General features: G+C 36.8%; 1 protein-coding gene across 1 annotated transcript in view; it reads left to right on the plus strand.

The window, feature by feature from the left end:
* Positions 1 to 11,945, plus strand: part of MLF1 (myeloid leukemia factor 1) — a 35,747-nt gene extending 23,802 nt beyond the window's left edge. The window contains exons 3-7 of the mRNA XM_007454115.1: positions 4,910 to 4,993; positions 6,088 to 6,216; positions 8,236 to 8,395; positions 9,969 to 10,107; positions 11,651 to 11,945. Coding sequence (XP_007454177.1) covers positions 4,910 to 4,993; positions 6,088 to 6,216; positions 8,236 to 8,395; positions 9,969 to 10,107; positions 11,651 to 11,756 — 618 coding nt within the window. The 3' untranslated portion in view covers positions 11,757 to 11,945. The remainder of the gene's footprint in view (positions 1 to 4,909; positions 4,994 to 6,087; positions 6,217 to 8,235; positions 8,396 to 9,968; positions 10,108 to 11,650) is intronic.
* Positions 11,946 to 16,711: the final 4,766 nt, after the last annotated feature.

Consider the following 16,711-nt stretch of genomic DNA (forward strand, 5'->3'; position numbering starts at 1 on the left):
CAGTAAAAATGATCAGGAAGTTCAGCATGCTGTGAGAGCACAGGCAGAAAAAAGCCTGTAGCCCAGACCTTTTGGGATGGTGGAGTGGAGGTCAACTAGAGAACACTTCCTGAACCTTAAGGATTAATAGGAATTAGCCAGGAAAATCTGGGAGGGGAGAAGAAGAGTGTTCAACACAGAGGAAACAGCTTGTGCAAAAACCTAGAGGCTAGGGAGCCCAAAGATGTTTAGGGTCATTTGGCCCTAGGATGTGAGTTGGAGAGTGTGTATAGATGAGGATGGAGAGGTAACCAGGGGGACTTCCTCTGGCCCTGGTAAGGATTGTGGACATTATCTTAAGAGCAGGGGAGCAATTGATGAATTTTCATCAAAACAGTAGTAGAATCAGGTTCTTTCTTTTTTTTTTTTTTTTTTTTTTATGGTACGCGGGCCTCTCACTGTTGTGGCCTCTCCCATTGCGGAGCACGGGCTCCGGACACGCAGGCTCAGCGGCCATGGCTCACGCGCCCAGCCGCTCCGCGGCATGTGGGATCTTCCCGGACCGGGGCACGAACCCGAGTCCCCTGCATCGGCAGGCGGACTCTCAACCACTGTGCCACCAGGGAAGCCCCCGAGTTCTCATTTTTTAAAGATCATTGTGCCTGCAGGGAGGAGAGAGATTAGAAGGGATCACAGTGGAGGCAGGGAGGCTAGGAGGCTGATCAAGTATTCTGGGAAGTATTAGTGATAGCTTCTACTCAGGTAATAGCTGTGGTGATAAAGAGGAATAATCTCCTTTGAGAAAGAGTTAAATAGGTGAATGGATAGAACTTGGTGATAAATTGGATTGATGGATCAGTAGAGAGGGAGAAGGAAAGTATTATGCTTATTTTTGTGCCATGAGGAATTAGGTAGATGGGAATGCCACTGAGCTAGGAACAGAGCATTGATGCAGTGCAGATATGAGGGCAGGGGTGTTCAGAAAGGTCATTTCAATTCTGGGTGTTTTGCATCTGAGGCATCTGTGGGCCGTCCAGGTGGGATTTATCTGGTAAACAGTTGGATATTATGGGTTTGAGCTGAGCTAATTAGTTAACTAATTAGAGATAATTAGTTCATTCATTCAGCAAATATTTATTGAGCCCTTCTATGTGCCAGGAGTTGTTTTTAAAGTATTGGGAATATAGTAGTGAGTAAGACAGAGAATATAGCCCTGCCTTCACAGAGATTATTTTTACAGAGTGGGAAGACAGACAATAAACGACAAAATAATTTCAGATCGTCAAAGTACTCTGAAGGAGATGGAGTAATGATATAGTGACAGGTGGATGTGAGCCAGAGATTAGTTTAGACAGGTGGGCTTCTTAAGGAGGTGATACTTGAATGATTAGAAGAAACTATACTGAGAGTCAGGAGAAAACATTCTAGGCAGAGAAGAGCCGCTGTACAGAGTTCCTGAAGGCCTCAAAAGCCCACTGGAATCTCCACTCTAATTTGTAGCTCCACTTTTTTGTCAAGGCGTTGGGCCACCCCATAGCAAGTACAGATACATCTTTTTTTGTTTGTTTGTTTTGGGGGTTTTTTTGCTGTACGCGGGCCTCTCACTGCTGTGGCCCCTCCCACTGCGGAGCACAGGCTCCGGACGTACAGGCCCACCTCAGCACGTGGGATCCTCCCCGACCGGGGCACGAACCCGCGTCCCCTGCATCGGCAGGCGGACTCTCAACCACCGTGCCACCAGGGAGGCCCCAGATACACCTTTTGATGGCTGATTTGATAGTGAATTGAGAAGAGACAGAATATGCCCCAAACATCAGATCTTTTTCTCCTCCTCCTCCTCTCCTTCCTTAGGCCAGCCCTTCTATCCCTCTTGAATTGTTCTCTCTTATACAGCCTTGATTCTCAACCTAATGTTGAAGCAAAAAATTCACATTTCCTGAATTGTGTTGAATCTCTGAAATGAAGATTAATTCTATTGTAGTCCTTTGCATCCTAGAGATGTATCAATATCTCCTAAATGTGTCTTTGTTGTTCCCTACTGTGCTAAGTGCAGATTCTAAAAAGGAATTTGCCTTTTTCATCTATTTCCTATTGTAACTAGCAATAAAAACCCAGTAGAAGGCAGAGACATAAACAGGCCTTTGATGATTCTTTACTGAGTCCCAGCTTGGCACAAAGCAAAAGAATATCCAGACGGGCTGAAGTACCAGCATTGAATAACAGTGCCTTACAGGATTCAAAACACTCCTCCTGCTTGAGCAGGGGAGTCCCTTGAACTAAACACTCCTTATAATAGTAGATGATGCTTTGGATGACACACTAGAATATGTGCTTCACTTTTTGATTCCTGGTGATTGTTCCAGTGATAAAACCTAAAATCAATAGCAGATCTTTCTAGAGCAGAGTTTTGCAGCCTTGACACCACTACTTTCACGTTGGGCTGGATAATTCTTGTTCTGGGGAGCTGTCCTATGCTTTGTAGGATGTTTAGCAGAATCCCTTGCCTCTACCACTAGATGCCGGTCATATACCCTCCCCAGCTGTGACAAACAAAAATGAGTATAATTATTGCCAAATGTCCCCCTGGGATCAAAATCACTCCTGGCTAAGAAACTACTGTTCTGGAGGAATTCCTAACTGTTCTTCTAAAGGAGCATACCTCTGGAGGCATCAGGCTCCCCAGCTTCAAACTATACTACAAAGCTATAGTAATCAAGACAGTATGGTACTGGCACAAAAACAGAAATATAGATCAATGGTACAAGATACAAAGCCCAGAGGTAAACCCACGCACATATGGTCACCTAATTTATGACAAAGAAGGCAAGAACATACAATGGAGAAAAGACAGCCTCTTCAATAAGTGGTGCTGGGAAAACTGGACAGCTACATGTAAAAGAATGAAATTAGAGTATTCCCTAACACCATACACAAAAATAATCTTCAAATGGATTAAAGACCTAAATGTAAGACAAGACACTATAAAACTCTTAGAGGAAAACATAGGAAAACACAAACCATATATGTGGTTTGACATAAACCACAGCAAGGTCTTTTCTGACCCACCTCCTAGAGTAATGAAAATAAAAACAAAAATAAACAAATGGCACCTAATTAAACTTAAAAGCTTTTGCACAGCAAAGGAAACCATAAACAAGACCAAAAGACAACCCTCAGAATGGGAGAAAACATTTGCAAATGAAACAACAAACAAAGGATTAATCTCCAAAATATACAAACAGCTCATGGAACTCCATATCAAAAAACAATCCAATTAAAAAATGGGTGGAAGACCTAAATAGACATTTTACCAAAGAAGACATACAGATGGCCAAGAGGCACATGAAAAGTTGCTCAACATCACCTAATTATTAGAGAAATGCAAATCAAAACTGCAATGAGGTATCACCTCACACTGATCAGAATAGCCATTGTCAAAAAATCTAGAAACAATAAATGCTGGAAAGGGTGTGGTGAAAAGGGAACCCTCCTACACTGTTGGTGGGAATGTAAATTGATACAACCACTATGGAGAATAGTATGGAGGTTCCTTAAAAAACTAAAAATAGAATTACCATTTGACCCAGCAATCCCACTACTGGGCATATACCCTGAGAAAACCATAATTCAAAAAGAGACATGTACCACAGTGCTCATTGCAGTACTATTTACAATAGCCAGGACATGGAAGCAACCTAAACGTCCATCGATAGATGAATGGATAAAGAGGATGTGGCACATATATACAGTGGAATATTACTCAGCCATAAAAAGAAACGAAATTGACTTACTTGTAGTGAGGTGGATAGACCTAGAGTCTGTCATACAGAGTGAAGTAAGTCAGAAAGAGAAAAACAAATACCGTATACTAACACATATATATGGAATCTAAAAAAAAAAAAAAATAGTACTGATGAACCTAATGGCAGGGCAGGAATAAAGACGTAGATATAGAGAATGGACTTGAGGACACGAGGTGGGAGGGGAAAGCTGGAGCGAAGTGAGAGTAGCATCAACATTTGTACACTACCAAATGTAAAATAGATAGCTAGTGGGAAGCAGCAGCATAGCACAGGGAGATCAGCTCAATGCTTTGCAATGACCTAGAGGGGTGGGATGGGGGGGTGGGAGGGAGGCTTAAGAGGGAGGGGTATGGGGATATATGTATGCATGTGGCTGATTCGCTTTGTTGTACAGCAGAAACTAACACAGTATTGTGAAACAATTATACTGCAATAAAGGTCTATTAAAATAAATAAATAAATAAAATAAATAAAGGAGCATACCTCATGCTTCAAGGGTATGCCCTACTGAGCCGGCAGTGGTAGGCAGCAAATCCAAGGACTGTTAGTGGAATCAACCTATATCACTTGGGTCCAAGTCTGATGGAAAGGAGGGCTGATTACTCCAGAGGCAGCTTCTATTATCCATGTTGGACTGCTGGAAGGAACACTGTCATCTTATACTCGGGTTTTATTTATTTGCCTGGTAGGATATCCAGAAGGAAGAAGAAAAAATTGGAAGACTAGTCTATGCTAGAGCTGTCCCACAGCCAAGGATACACCACTCAGTATTTAAATATTAACCAGATTATGTTATGAGCAAGTTGAATTTTATGTGTGTGTGTATTTATATGTTCTTGCATGTATATATGTGTGGATATATACACATGTATGTATGCATGTATTTATAGTGTTACAACTCCCTAACCATTTGTATGTTGGCTGTTTAGGATTTTGTGTATACTTCAAATTCTTCTTTAACAAATCACTTTCATTATATAGTCCTTAAATTATCTTTGCCTGGTCGATCACTGCATGAGACCCCACAGCAAAAATCAAAAAAAAAAATTTCAGCTGTTTTGGGAATGTTGATTTGCTTCCTTTGTGTTGTGCTTATAGTTAATAACATACTTCCTAATATCCTATAGCGTACAGATGTCAACCCTTTTCAGGCAATGGACCGAATGATGTTAAATATGCGAAACAGTATGCAGGAATTACAAAGAAACTTTGTAAGTACTAAAAGATTGCTGAGAATGTTATTTTCAGTTATTGGTATCCTATATTATAGTGGCTTTCAACCTTTTTCTAACCATGGTCCACAGTGATTGAAAAATATATCTTACATCATGACAGTACTTGTGTACTGTATATATTTTACACCTGAAATAAAAATTTCATGAGAAAATAATCATACTGTGTACAGCATGTGCTGATATTTTCTATTTTACTTCATATTTTAAAAATCCTGGTCACAACCTACCAAAATGATTTCAGAACCTGCAAGTTTGAAAAACAGCGTTAATTAAACTTTCAAAATAAAAACATTCAACTTCAAAAACATTTATTCTGCTGAAGATCACTATTGTAAATGAATGTTTTATATGAATTTAGATTTTTTTATTATGTATAACTTGCCTACTTAAAAAGATTTGTAGCATCTAAGAAATTAAGTTTTAGCGTTAAAAAATAACTCTGAAAATAGAAATTTCAGGAATGATGTTTAGGCACTGGATTAGATTCATACAGTCCAAACACTTATAAACTAGTACTAATACTCTTACTTTTCTACTCATGATATTAATCAAAATAACTTGATTCAGTATGAAGACCACCCATATTATTTTAGTCATGCAGTTTGAAATCTAAGGATCATTTCAGAATGTCCAAATCTAGGACATTATTAATGGTTTTAGAAATGTAGCAGTTGGTACCCACAGAAGGTATAAAAATTCTTGGCATATGGCTAATTGGCTCAACATTGGCAAAATTGCACACAAAAGTCAACCACTGACTATAAAAGTGTTACATGCTTCAGGGCACGGCATCTATAAATTTAAGCCACAAGTCTTTGACCTCAAAGATTTGAGGATTTCTAAATGAATCACTTGTTATTTATTATTCCTTACAAGGAGAGTGTGAATTGGTACCTAAAATGGAAGGAGGTTAGGGCCTTCATGGGGGTACCATTTGGACATCATACTGATCATATGTACTATCTTTAGTAGAACTTCTAGCTAGTGTTGTTACTTTATTTGAATCCTCTGACATTATTTCTTCGTATTTGACTGAACTCACTGGATTTACAATTTATATTTACCTCTAGGGTCACCTTTCAACGGATCCAAATGGACATTCGTTTAGTTCTTCCTCAGTTATGACTTATTCCAAAGTAGGAGATGAACCACCAAAGGTTTTCCAGGCCTCAGCTCAAACCCGCAGGGCTCCAGGAGGAGTAAGTATTTTCTTGGAACTTTATAAAGTTGTGGAATCATAGATCACCTATATCAAATTTTAACTATTAAAATTTGACCTGGTACTGGTCAGGGGAAGGGATGGGGGGAGAAAACACAGGTCAGTGTGAAAAGCAATAAAACTAACTGTATTTATTTATTTATTTTGAGGCATTCTTTGTCTCCCCCACCTACCTCCATCCCTGCCCCAGGTGCCTTTTTTCATGTTAATATCCATGGATGTTTATTAGCTTTACATGTTGACAAAGTAAGTAGACACTATAAGAAGTCTTTGTTTCATGAAATAAATGTCTACTTTTAGTTTCTATTTGAAGTAAATGAATTTTTTAACTCATAAAATATTTCAAGTATACAGAAAGGACATAAAGAATAATATAAGTACCCCATACTCCTTCAATCCAGTTTAGTCAAATCATTAATACTTTTCTCTATTTAAGTTGTCTCTTGTTTTGCTTCCTTTTTAAGCAAAGATGTTACAGATTCAGTTAGAGCTTCCAATATACTCCTGCCTCCTCCTCCTTTTCCCTTTCTCCGTCCCCCAAAGACAACCATTTTCTTATACAGGCATACCTCGTTTTATTGGGCTTCACTTTATTGCACTTCACAGATAAATTGTGTTTTTAACAAACTAAAGGTTTGTGGCAACCCTGTGTTGTCAGATGATAGCAATTTTTAGCAATACAGTGTTATTAAATTAAGGTATGTACATTGCATTTTTAGACATAGTGCTACTGCACACTTAATAACTACAGTATAGTATAAACATAACTTTTATGTGTACTGAGAAACCAAAAAATTCATGTGACTCACTTTATTGCAATATTCCCTTCATTGCGGTGGTCCAGAACAGATCCCGCAGTATCTCTAAGGTATGCCTGTACCTGAAATTTATCATTTTCATGCATGCTTTTATAATTTTATTACTTATGTATGCTTCATATACAATACAGTGAATTATTTTACAGGTTTCTAAACTTTGTATAAATGGTTTCATACTGCACGTGTCCTCTGCAGGTTGACTTTGCTCAGTAATTGCTTCTGAGATTTATTCAAGTTGATAATCGTGTAGCTCTGGTTTCTTATTTTAACTTCTATATAAATGTCTAAAATATGAATATACCACAGTTTTTTGTTTTTTGTTTTTTGCCGTACGCGGGCCTCTCACTGTTGTGGCCTCTCCCGTTGCGGAGCACAGGCTCCAGACGCACAGGCTCAGCGGCCATGGCTCACGGGCCCAGCCGCTCCGCGGCATGTGGGATCCTCCTGGATCGGGGCACGAACCCGGGCATCAGCCGGCGGACTCCCAACCACTGCGCCACCAGGGAAGCCCTATACCACAGTTTTTTAATCTATTTTTCTACTTATAGATATTTAGGTGTTTATAATTTTTCACCTATTCATCTTTATACCTGTCTCCTCGTGCAAAAGGGCTAGGAATGCTATTGTTGGATCGGAGGAGACGTGTGTCTTCATCCTTTCCTAGAAATCACCAAGTTGTTATCACACAGTAATTGAGACAGTTAGCTCCCACAGACTTTGGTATGAGTTCCCATTTCTCGACTTCCTTGTTAGTACTTATAGTAAAGAAAATTTGGGTTTGCCTGTCTGACGGGTGACTTAAATGAAAATAGAATATATAAGTCATTTCATGAGTGCTGAATAATTAGGTGCCCTTTCTTGTAGGAATGCTAGTATGTACTCCCATCTATTAATTGTCAAGGACAGTGTTGAAGCCACTAAGTTTAATATAATTAAGTTATTCTTTGTTTTAATAATTATATTGGTTCTGTTTGTCCTAGACATTTTAATTGTAAGCAGTTCAGGAAATATCAGAGAACTATTACCATAATTTTACTACAAGTTGGTAGTGGACCTGAGTACCCATTATTTTTAGAGCAGTAGATTTATATTCTTACCTCTATAGGTAAACAGGTTCTGAGGAGTTTATAGTCTATATTTATTTAAATAATTACTAATTTTTATTTTCATCATTTTCACAGGTAAAGGAAACTAGGAGAGCACTGAGAGATTCTGAGAGTGGACTAGAAAAAATGGCTGTTGGTCATCACCTCCGTGACCGAGCTCATGTCATTAAAAAGTCAAAGAACAAGAAGACTGGAGATGAAGAGGTCAATCAAGAGTTCATCAATATGAATGAAAGTAAGTTATCAGAGAAAATAGCATTCTTCCTCTCAAAGTTAAAATAGCAGCTGTACCCATAGAACTTGGTGAATATTTTTTATAGAAACATTTTATATGATGTTGTTTCAGACAGTTTATGAATTGTAAATGTAGAGAATACGTTATCAAAATAGTAATAAAATTGTGGTTTCAGGGTTTCATTGTAGGTCTGTTTTTTATAGTGATTTTTGTTAATGTTGAGTATCATTTTTTTTTGTTTTATACTTGGAAAATGGAATCTTTTGAATTATTTTTTAGTAAGACTATCAGTAGGAAATCGAGTTTTTATTTATTTCTGATATCAAAGAAGTACATTAGAAAAGTATAAAGAAAATTAAAATTATTCATAACTCCAACCCAAAATAACTACTCTTAATGTTTTAGTGTATTTCTTCCTAATAGTTTTATATATTGATATATATAAACATACAATCACACATACTGCTTTTCAAAATTTGTATTTTACTATCTATATAGTTTATATTGTGCTTATTTTAATTCCCCACTATAATTGTGAACAGTCATCTATGATGTTAGTTTTCAGAAACATCCTAGAAGGTTACCTAAAAGTTTTATCATGAATTGGCCATAATTTATTTCAACTATTCTGTATTGTGGGGCACTTAGGCTTTTGTATAGATAAGATTTAAATTTCTGGTGTGTTAGATAATAAATCACATATATATCAAGCAAATCTTTCCATTTCTTAGATTTTATATTCATTCTTCAACTCATTTAAGACTTCCTAACTTTTTTCATTATAGTTTTTAAGCTGTATTCATTTCCTGTTTTTAGAAAGTATTTTGAATAAAAATGTTTTATCATAGTAAAGGGTTTAAATTATATGATTTTAGAAAAAGAAATTCTCTTAAGGTTGGAGCTGGATAAAATTATTCTTAGGCAATGAGATGGAAGCCACAACATCTTAACCTCTCTTTAATTTTAACCTTTGTAATTTGGTCATATTTAAATATATACAGAGTACTTCACAATAATGAACATACTGAAGAAAATTTTAGTAAAGTAACACATTATTATAAAGGCAATCTGAAAGAACACGTATTATCATTTACTTATTGTTATTATGGAATTTAGATTACCTACTTCATAACATGAACAGTCAGATGAGTTACCTGTCTCAGGAAATTGAAAAAGAAGCTTGTGAGGCCAAACTGAGGACAGGAAGTGCTAGGCACAGGAGGAGTGTCCTCCCAGTAAGAGGAAGAGTAGCATCCCCATGAGATGACCCAGGAAGAAAGCCTGTTAGTGTCGCTGGGTCATGGAGTCCATTGGATAAGTAATGTGATATCCAGGCAGGTGTGTGAAAAACCAGATCATCCATAACCAAATTATCAACAGGAATAGGAGAGGAACAAAGAGAAAAGGAAATATTACTCTGAGTCAAAGACCTTTTTATCTGAAGCAGTTTCCTGCTTCTACTTTAAGGTTAGGCTAATGGAAACACCAGGCTAGAGTGAAATGTGTGGGGAGCAGGCAATTACTGACAGCTGATACCTTAATACTTACCCCTTTATTTTGATATTGGATGTAGGTGATGCTCATGCTTTTGATGATGAGTGGCAAAATGAGGTTCTGAAGTACCAACCAAGGGGACAATGGCACAATCTAGAAAACTCTAGGATGCGAAGCATTGGTCATGAGAATTCAGGATCCCGAGAACTTAAAAGAAGGTAAAAGTTATTTCTAAACTAAGCTGTGTTTTTTAAAGACAAATTAGAAGAGAAGTTATGTAATTTTACCTCTGTTATCAGGAAGTTTTGATTAACATCCAAGTTGTTTGTATCAATAATATCTTTTGTGAAAGATGTAATAACTTTATACTATTTCTGAGTATTCCAACACACATTTAAATTTGTATCTGAAAACCAATAGTATTTTAGGATTATAAGACTAGTACCTCACTAGTAAATTATGCTTTAGACAATGGGGCTAAAATCCTCCTAAGGTAAAGCAATATACTATAATGCAGTTATTCTTGTGAAACAGATTTTCATCTGGATAGAGTAGGAGTCATACATTTTGTACCAGGTAAAGATACTGGTGTTTAGGGATATGGTAAGGGGAGAGGAACTGTAGCTAAAAGGCTGAACAAAACTTCCCTAACAAGTCAAAATTGAGCATTTAATGGTAAAAAGATTTTTAGACCCTTGTATAGTATGTAACAGTATCTGTATTAGATATCAAATATTTTGGAAGAGTTTTGCAAAAACTTTAGCCTCCTTTGGAATTACCGTTTGGAATAGCTGCGAAATATGAACGTGCTAATACCACACTTTTATAGAGATTATAGAGATTGTGACACATTTAGTATATATTCTAGAGTTACAATTTTATTTGATACTCTGGGGGAATAATTGAAAACACTACCTAATTCCTATTGAAAATTAGACTCGAGAGAGAGAGGGCTCAGCAGGCCTGAAAACAGAAATCTGTTCTAGGCTCTAAGAGAGTGGAGAATTGCTGCAGAAGGTGGAAGCCTTCCCAGAACCAGCGGTTGACAAGTGGGTACCAAGTAAATTAGAAGACTTGTGCAGAATTTCATGTGCTAGCATCTTTTATTTTAAAATACTTGTTTAGGAATTTAGAGCCCCAATGTTTTCTTTAGAAATCTTGCTCTCATATTAATTTTAGATAATATTTGTCTCACTTTGAAAAGTTTATTGATAAAAACCTAACAGTGCTAAGTTTGACTATGAAATCCAGGTCCCAGTTAGAGAAAAGCATGCTCTTTATAGATGATCTATACATTTATGGCCTATCAGTGGCATTTTCTGTAAACCAGCACTGTCCAATAGAACTTTCTGAAATGATTTTTTGCATTGACGAAAATGTTATGCATCTGTACTGTCCAATATGGTAGCCAGTAGCCCCATGTGGCTATTGAATCACACTTGAAATGTAAACAATGAAGCTGAGGAACTGAATTTTTAAATTTTATTTTATTTTAATTAATTTAAATGTAAATGATGTGGCTAGTGGCTACCATGTTGGACAGCATGGTTCAACGGTAAACAGTTAAATCTATCTCAGGAAAGCAGCTGTTGCTTTCTTAAATGTTAAGTGAAATAGTCTGCCATATGTTTTTCAAAGCTATTAAGGAACCTTTAAGATAAAACTCACCTTAAATTACAGTGGTTTGTATCATGTTTGTATTGATTTTTTTTTAATGACCATTTAAAAAATGGTATTAATGTTCACATGTATATTTCTCAGGGAGAAACTCCATCAAAGTCCAGCCATTGAACGTGGAAGAAGATCAGATGTTTTTGTGGACAAACTCAACATCAAAGGATCACCTGTGAAAATCAACAAAAAATAAATAGCATTGCACTTGATTTGTTTAGTTTTGGTTGTTTGAACAGAGAAAGTAATGGTGCTGAGTAATACACCTAAGACCAATTGCTTGTTATTAAATCAATACTGTGTTCTTAGCAACTTTCTTCTGAATTTTCTTGGAAGTGCTAGCTTTATATTGTCCCTACTTTAGGAATAAAACTTTAATGTTCAATAGTGCAAGCTGTTAAACATTCTATAACACTCTTTAAAACATAACACATGCTGATTTTGCTTTCACAATTATTTTCCTATTGGCTATGTATTCCCCTATATATTCAAGATTGAATGTACAGCTAGCTGTTCTATCATATAAAATTAGTTAAAAGAATAAACTGTAAAAAAAATTAGTCTCAATTTTTACTAACACTATAATAGGGTGATGTTAACAAAGGTTAAAATTATTTAGCTCAAATTTTATAATGTGTTATGTAGCCAGCTAGCTTAAAGAATTTTTTTTTTTTTTTTTTTTTTTTTTGCTGTACGCAGGCCTCTCACTGTTGCGGCCTCTCCCGTTGCGGAGCACAGGCTCCGGACGCGTAGGCTCAGCGGCCATGGCTCACGGGACCAGCTGCTCCGCGGCATGTGGGATCTTCCCGGACCGGGGCATGAACCCACGTCCCCTGCATCGGCAGGGCGGACTCTCAACCACTGCGCCACCAGAGAAGCCCAAGAATTTTTTTAAATAAAGCAAAACTATACTAGTACTCTTTTACAAAAAAATTAGTTATTGTTTTGATAAAGAACATAAAGAATAATCAAATAGTTCCTTTTCAAAGAGATTTTAAATTGTTAATATACATGAATTTTCTTATCGTTTCTTTATACAGTGTATTCTTTTTTTGTTCTGTGTTACATTTTCAACATTCGTCAGGCTTTATATTGACCTTTCTCTTTAACATCTTAAGGTAGCATATTTCTGTTCTCCTTTCTCACAGACAGCTTAATCTATCTCCACGGTTAACATTCTAAAGTTGGAGTGTCCTTGGAGAAACTCTGCTCGGCCTTTTTGTGACATTTAGAAAAATGCATTTGGTATTCTGCAAACCTGAATGATTGATTGTCTCAAAATTTCTTAGACAGGTGAAGTGTGTTTGAGCAAGGTACTTAATAATTCAATTGTTCCCTTTTTAAGTATACTATTTAAAAATTCAGCTCTTGGGTTTTTTCATTCTAGAATGCGAGCATTAATCTGTTTTTATAAAGTTAGGCATGAAGTTTGTGAGAATATATAATCTTAACTTTTAAGTTTTTCTTGTTTCAAGGGGGGAAAAACAGAATCGATTATCACTCTATAATCCTAATATCTTCCCTTTTAAATTTTGGAAGTAGAATTGTGTGATTGTGCTTATACTCGTCTAATTTTCTATATCATATCCTGTTAATTTTACTAGTCAGTGTTTCATGCCTTTAATTAGTCACTAAAATAAGATGCATATGTGTCAATTCATTTTTATAATGGAAAGTAATTGAGCAAGTGTTGAAGATGTTAAAATTTTCCTCTTATGGACAATTTAGTATACTAATAACATACTATTACATACTGGGAAGTTATCATAAGGCATCCATTTGACATAACACTTCTGCATAAATTCCCTAGATAGAGCAAAATCCCGGTAGACACCGTAATTATTCTTTTTGCCTAAATTATTACACTGAAGTTAACTTGAATCATTATATTCAAATATGAAAACACATTTTAATAAATAATTGTACTTAAAACAGTATAACTTCTATGCATCGTATAACAGAGAATTCATAGATGCTTTTTTCATCTCAATTTGTTTACCGTAGAAATCAAATTAAAATTGAATTAAGTATATATTTCCTCCTATGCCACAGTGCTTCCTAAGGGGCCACTTACAAAATATATGACATCTGGAGATTAAATGTTAATTCTTTATGTTCACGCAATGCTGAAATTAACTTTTTTCAGAATTTATTTTTATCCTAATTCTGAAGTCAACTAGTATAAAAAAGAAGGCTCGCCATAGCTTGTAGTTCACATGTTAATTTTTCTTTATTGACAACCACTGATCTTTCTGGAACGCTGGGTCTTTGGGGAATGTAAGGATATTAACTATTTTGTGAATGTGGCCTTGACAATAAGTCCAAGTTGAAAACTTAGGCTCCTTGCTACTTTAGTGATTTTCCTGGTAACTTTCAGTCTCAGTGATAGGTTTTCATTATTTATCTTTAGGACTTCATTATCTTTTATTGTTACAGGGCAGTGGCAGGAGCACATTGGTATCAGATGGTGCCCTACCTGTGGCAATGTGATGGTGTTTGGAGGTGGGGCCTTTGGGAGGTGATTAGGTTATGAGGGTGGAGCTCTCATGAATGGGATTATGCCTTTGTAAAACGGACCCTAGAGAGCACCTCTACCCTTTCTGCCTTGTGCCCACACAATGAGAAGTTGGCTGCCTATGAACCAGGATGTGGGACACACCAGACACTGAATCTCCTGGAACCTTGATCTTGATCCCACCTTGCAGATCTATGAGAAATAAATTTCTGTTGTTTACAAGTCACCCCATCTATGGTATTTTTGTTATAGCTGCCTGAATGGACTAAGGCAATGGTCTTAGGCCAGTCGGGCTAGGGCAATTTGGAGATTCTACTGAGGTTTGACCTAGACCCTCATTGCAGTGAATCAGGACCTTCACTGAATTTATCTTTATTCTTATACATTATAAAATGACTATGAATTAACGGAATGTGTAACTGCTTTGAATGATATAATGTATGTGTATTTTGCCACTTTAAAACCTAACAGAAGTAATCTATAATGTGTACTCATAAAAATTTAGCTAGACAGTTCTTGGCCTTTTGTCCTCTAGTTTCCTCTGTGGAGAAAACAAGTTTATTACTTTGGTTAAAAGTGGTGATTAATAAAAATAATTAAGAATATACTTGGTATAATAATTACAGAAAAATATGAATATATATATACACACACAGAGGACAATGAGTATGAATTTTTACTTCAGGAAACTTAGTTTGTTAAAGTGGTAATTTCAAAAAGTAATTTCAAAAGTAACAGATACACTTTTTTTTTTTTTTTGCGGTACGCGGGTCTCTCACTGTTGTGGCCTCTCCCGTTGCGGAGCGCAGGCTCAGCGGCCGTGGCTCACGGGCCCAGCCGCTCCGCGGCACGTGGGATCTTCCCAGACCGGGGCACGAACCCGTGTCCGCTGCATCGGCAGGCGGACTCTCAACCACTGCGCCACCAGAGAAGCCTCAGATACACTTTTTTTATTTAACATAATTATATCTTAAAATTAAAGTAAAACCTTAATGTTATTACTATTTACATAATTATTATTTAATTTACATATTTTAAACAAATACACAGGCTTATAAAGACTAAATTTTTGAAAGCCTACAAATAAAAAAGTTTACTTAGAAGTATTCAACATTAATGGATTGATTCATCAAAGTAAATCCTTTACTAAAAATTAATACATGGATTATATACAAAAAAGTACAAAATTCATCATTGAATCTCTGGTTTTTCTTTCTTTGTATCCTGTAATTTACTCTGATTTCCATTTATTTGATCTTATTCATTTGACATTTATTGAGCACCTAGCACAGCAAGGGGTACAGCAATTAACGAAACCAAATCACTGTCCTTGTGGAACTTACATTCTCATTGGGAGAGTCAGACAACAGACAGCTATGTAAAATGTCTGGGTGTATCTAAGAAGAGCTCTGAAGGAAAATGAAGCAGTGCAGGAACATAGGGAAGAGCTTGCTGTTTTAGAAGAGTTGGTCAGGGAACACCTCACTGATAGAGGATGTTTGAACAGAGAGAAGAAGGTAAGGGAAAGAGCCATGCTGGTATCCAGAGGAGAGCATAGGCTCTGGTCATGTGAGGATCAGCAAGGAGGCCAATGTGTCTGGAGGAAAATGAGCAAGTGAAATAGAGTTACACTGGTGTGGCTGCTCAAGCAAGACCTTGTAATGTAGGTGCTTATTCTGAAGGTTAATTTTTTTTTAATTTAGTTATTTAAATTTTTAAGGTCATTAAAAATTTCAGATTAAAAAAATTATTTATGAAAAATTTCAAGCCTACACAAAAGTAGAGATGACCGCAACAGTGAATTCACTGGTTGAGTGATTTCAGCAGAAAAATGACATGGCCAGGCTTAAAAGGATCCCTTTAGTTACTGTGCTGGGAATAGACTGAGCAGTCGCAGGGCAGAAGCAGTAAGGTCAGTTAGGCTATTACAGTAATTCCCTCGAGATAGCAGCGCTTTGAGAGGTGGAGAGAAGCTGCCGATTTTGAATCTATTTTTGAACGTAGTTCCCATAGCATATGCTGACAGACTAGACCAGCAGAGTCAAAGAGTGGTTCAAAGTGACATTTTTGGTCTGGGCAACTCGAAGAATGGAGTTTCCATTTATCGGATGAAGAAGACTGCAGACGAAGGTTTTGGTTGAAGATCATTAGCTCCTTTTTGGACATATTAAGTTCGAGATGCCTCTAAGAGATCCAAGTGGAATCCTCAAGGATGCTGTCTTCTATATGGACTGGACATATAATGTTTAACATCGAACAAAGATGGAACATTTTGAAAGGAGAAAAAGCACTTGTAGATAGTTCATTATTTTTCCACGTTCTTTACAGGTCATCCTATAGATCAATTATTTTTTCATATTTCTGTAGTAGCATAGATAACAATTTTGCATTTTTTAACGTAAATTCTAATAAACGTCTCTCCACTCTGCTGTATGGGGAAAACAACCACGTTTAAAGGCTGCATCTTTCTGGGACAGTGCCAAAACCCTGATTAGCTCCGCAAAGTGACTGCACTTCCTCTTCCCAGTCGGCAGAGGGCATCCTGGCAGCTGAGGGTGCTGCTCGGCTCTGAGAACCGGAAGCTTCTCCCTCTCTCTTTTTTTCTCCCCGCCCTCTCATCCTCCGCATGTGACGTT

Source organism: Lipotes vexillifer, unplaced genomic scaffold (genome assembly GCF_000442215.2).
Source record: "Lipotes vexillifer unplaced genomic scaffold, Lipotes_vexillifer_v1.1 scaffold641, whole genome shotgun sequence".
NCBI lineage: Eukaryota > Metazoa > Chordata > Mammalia > Artiodactyla > Lipotidae > Lipotes > Lipotes vexillifer.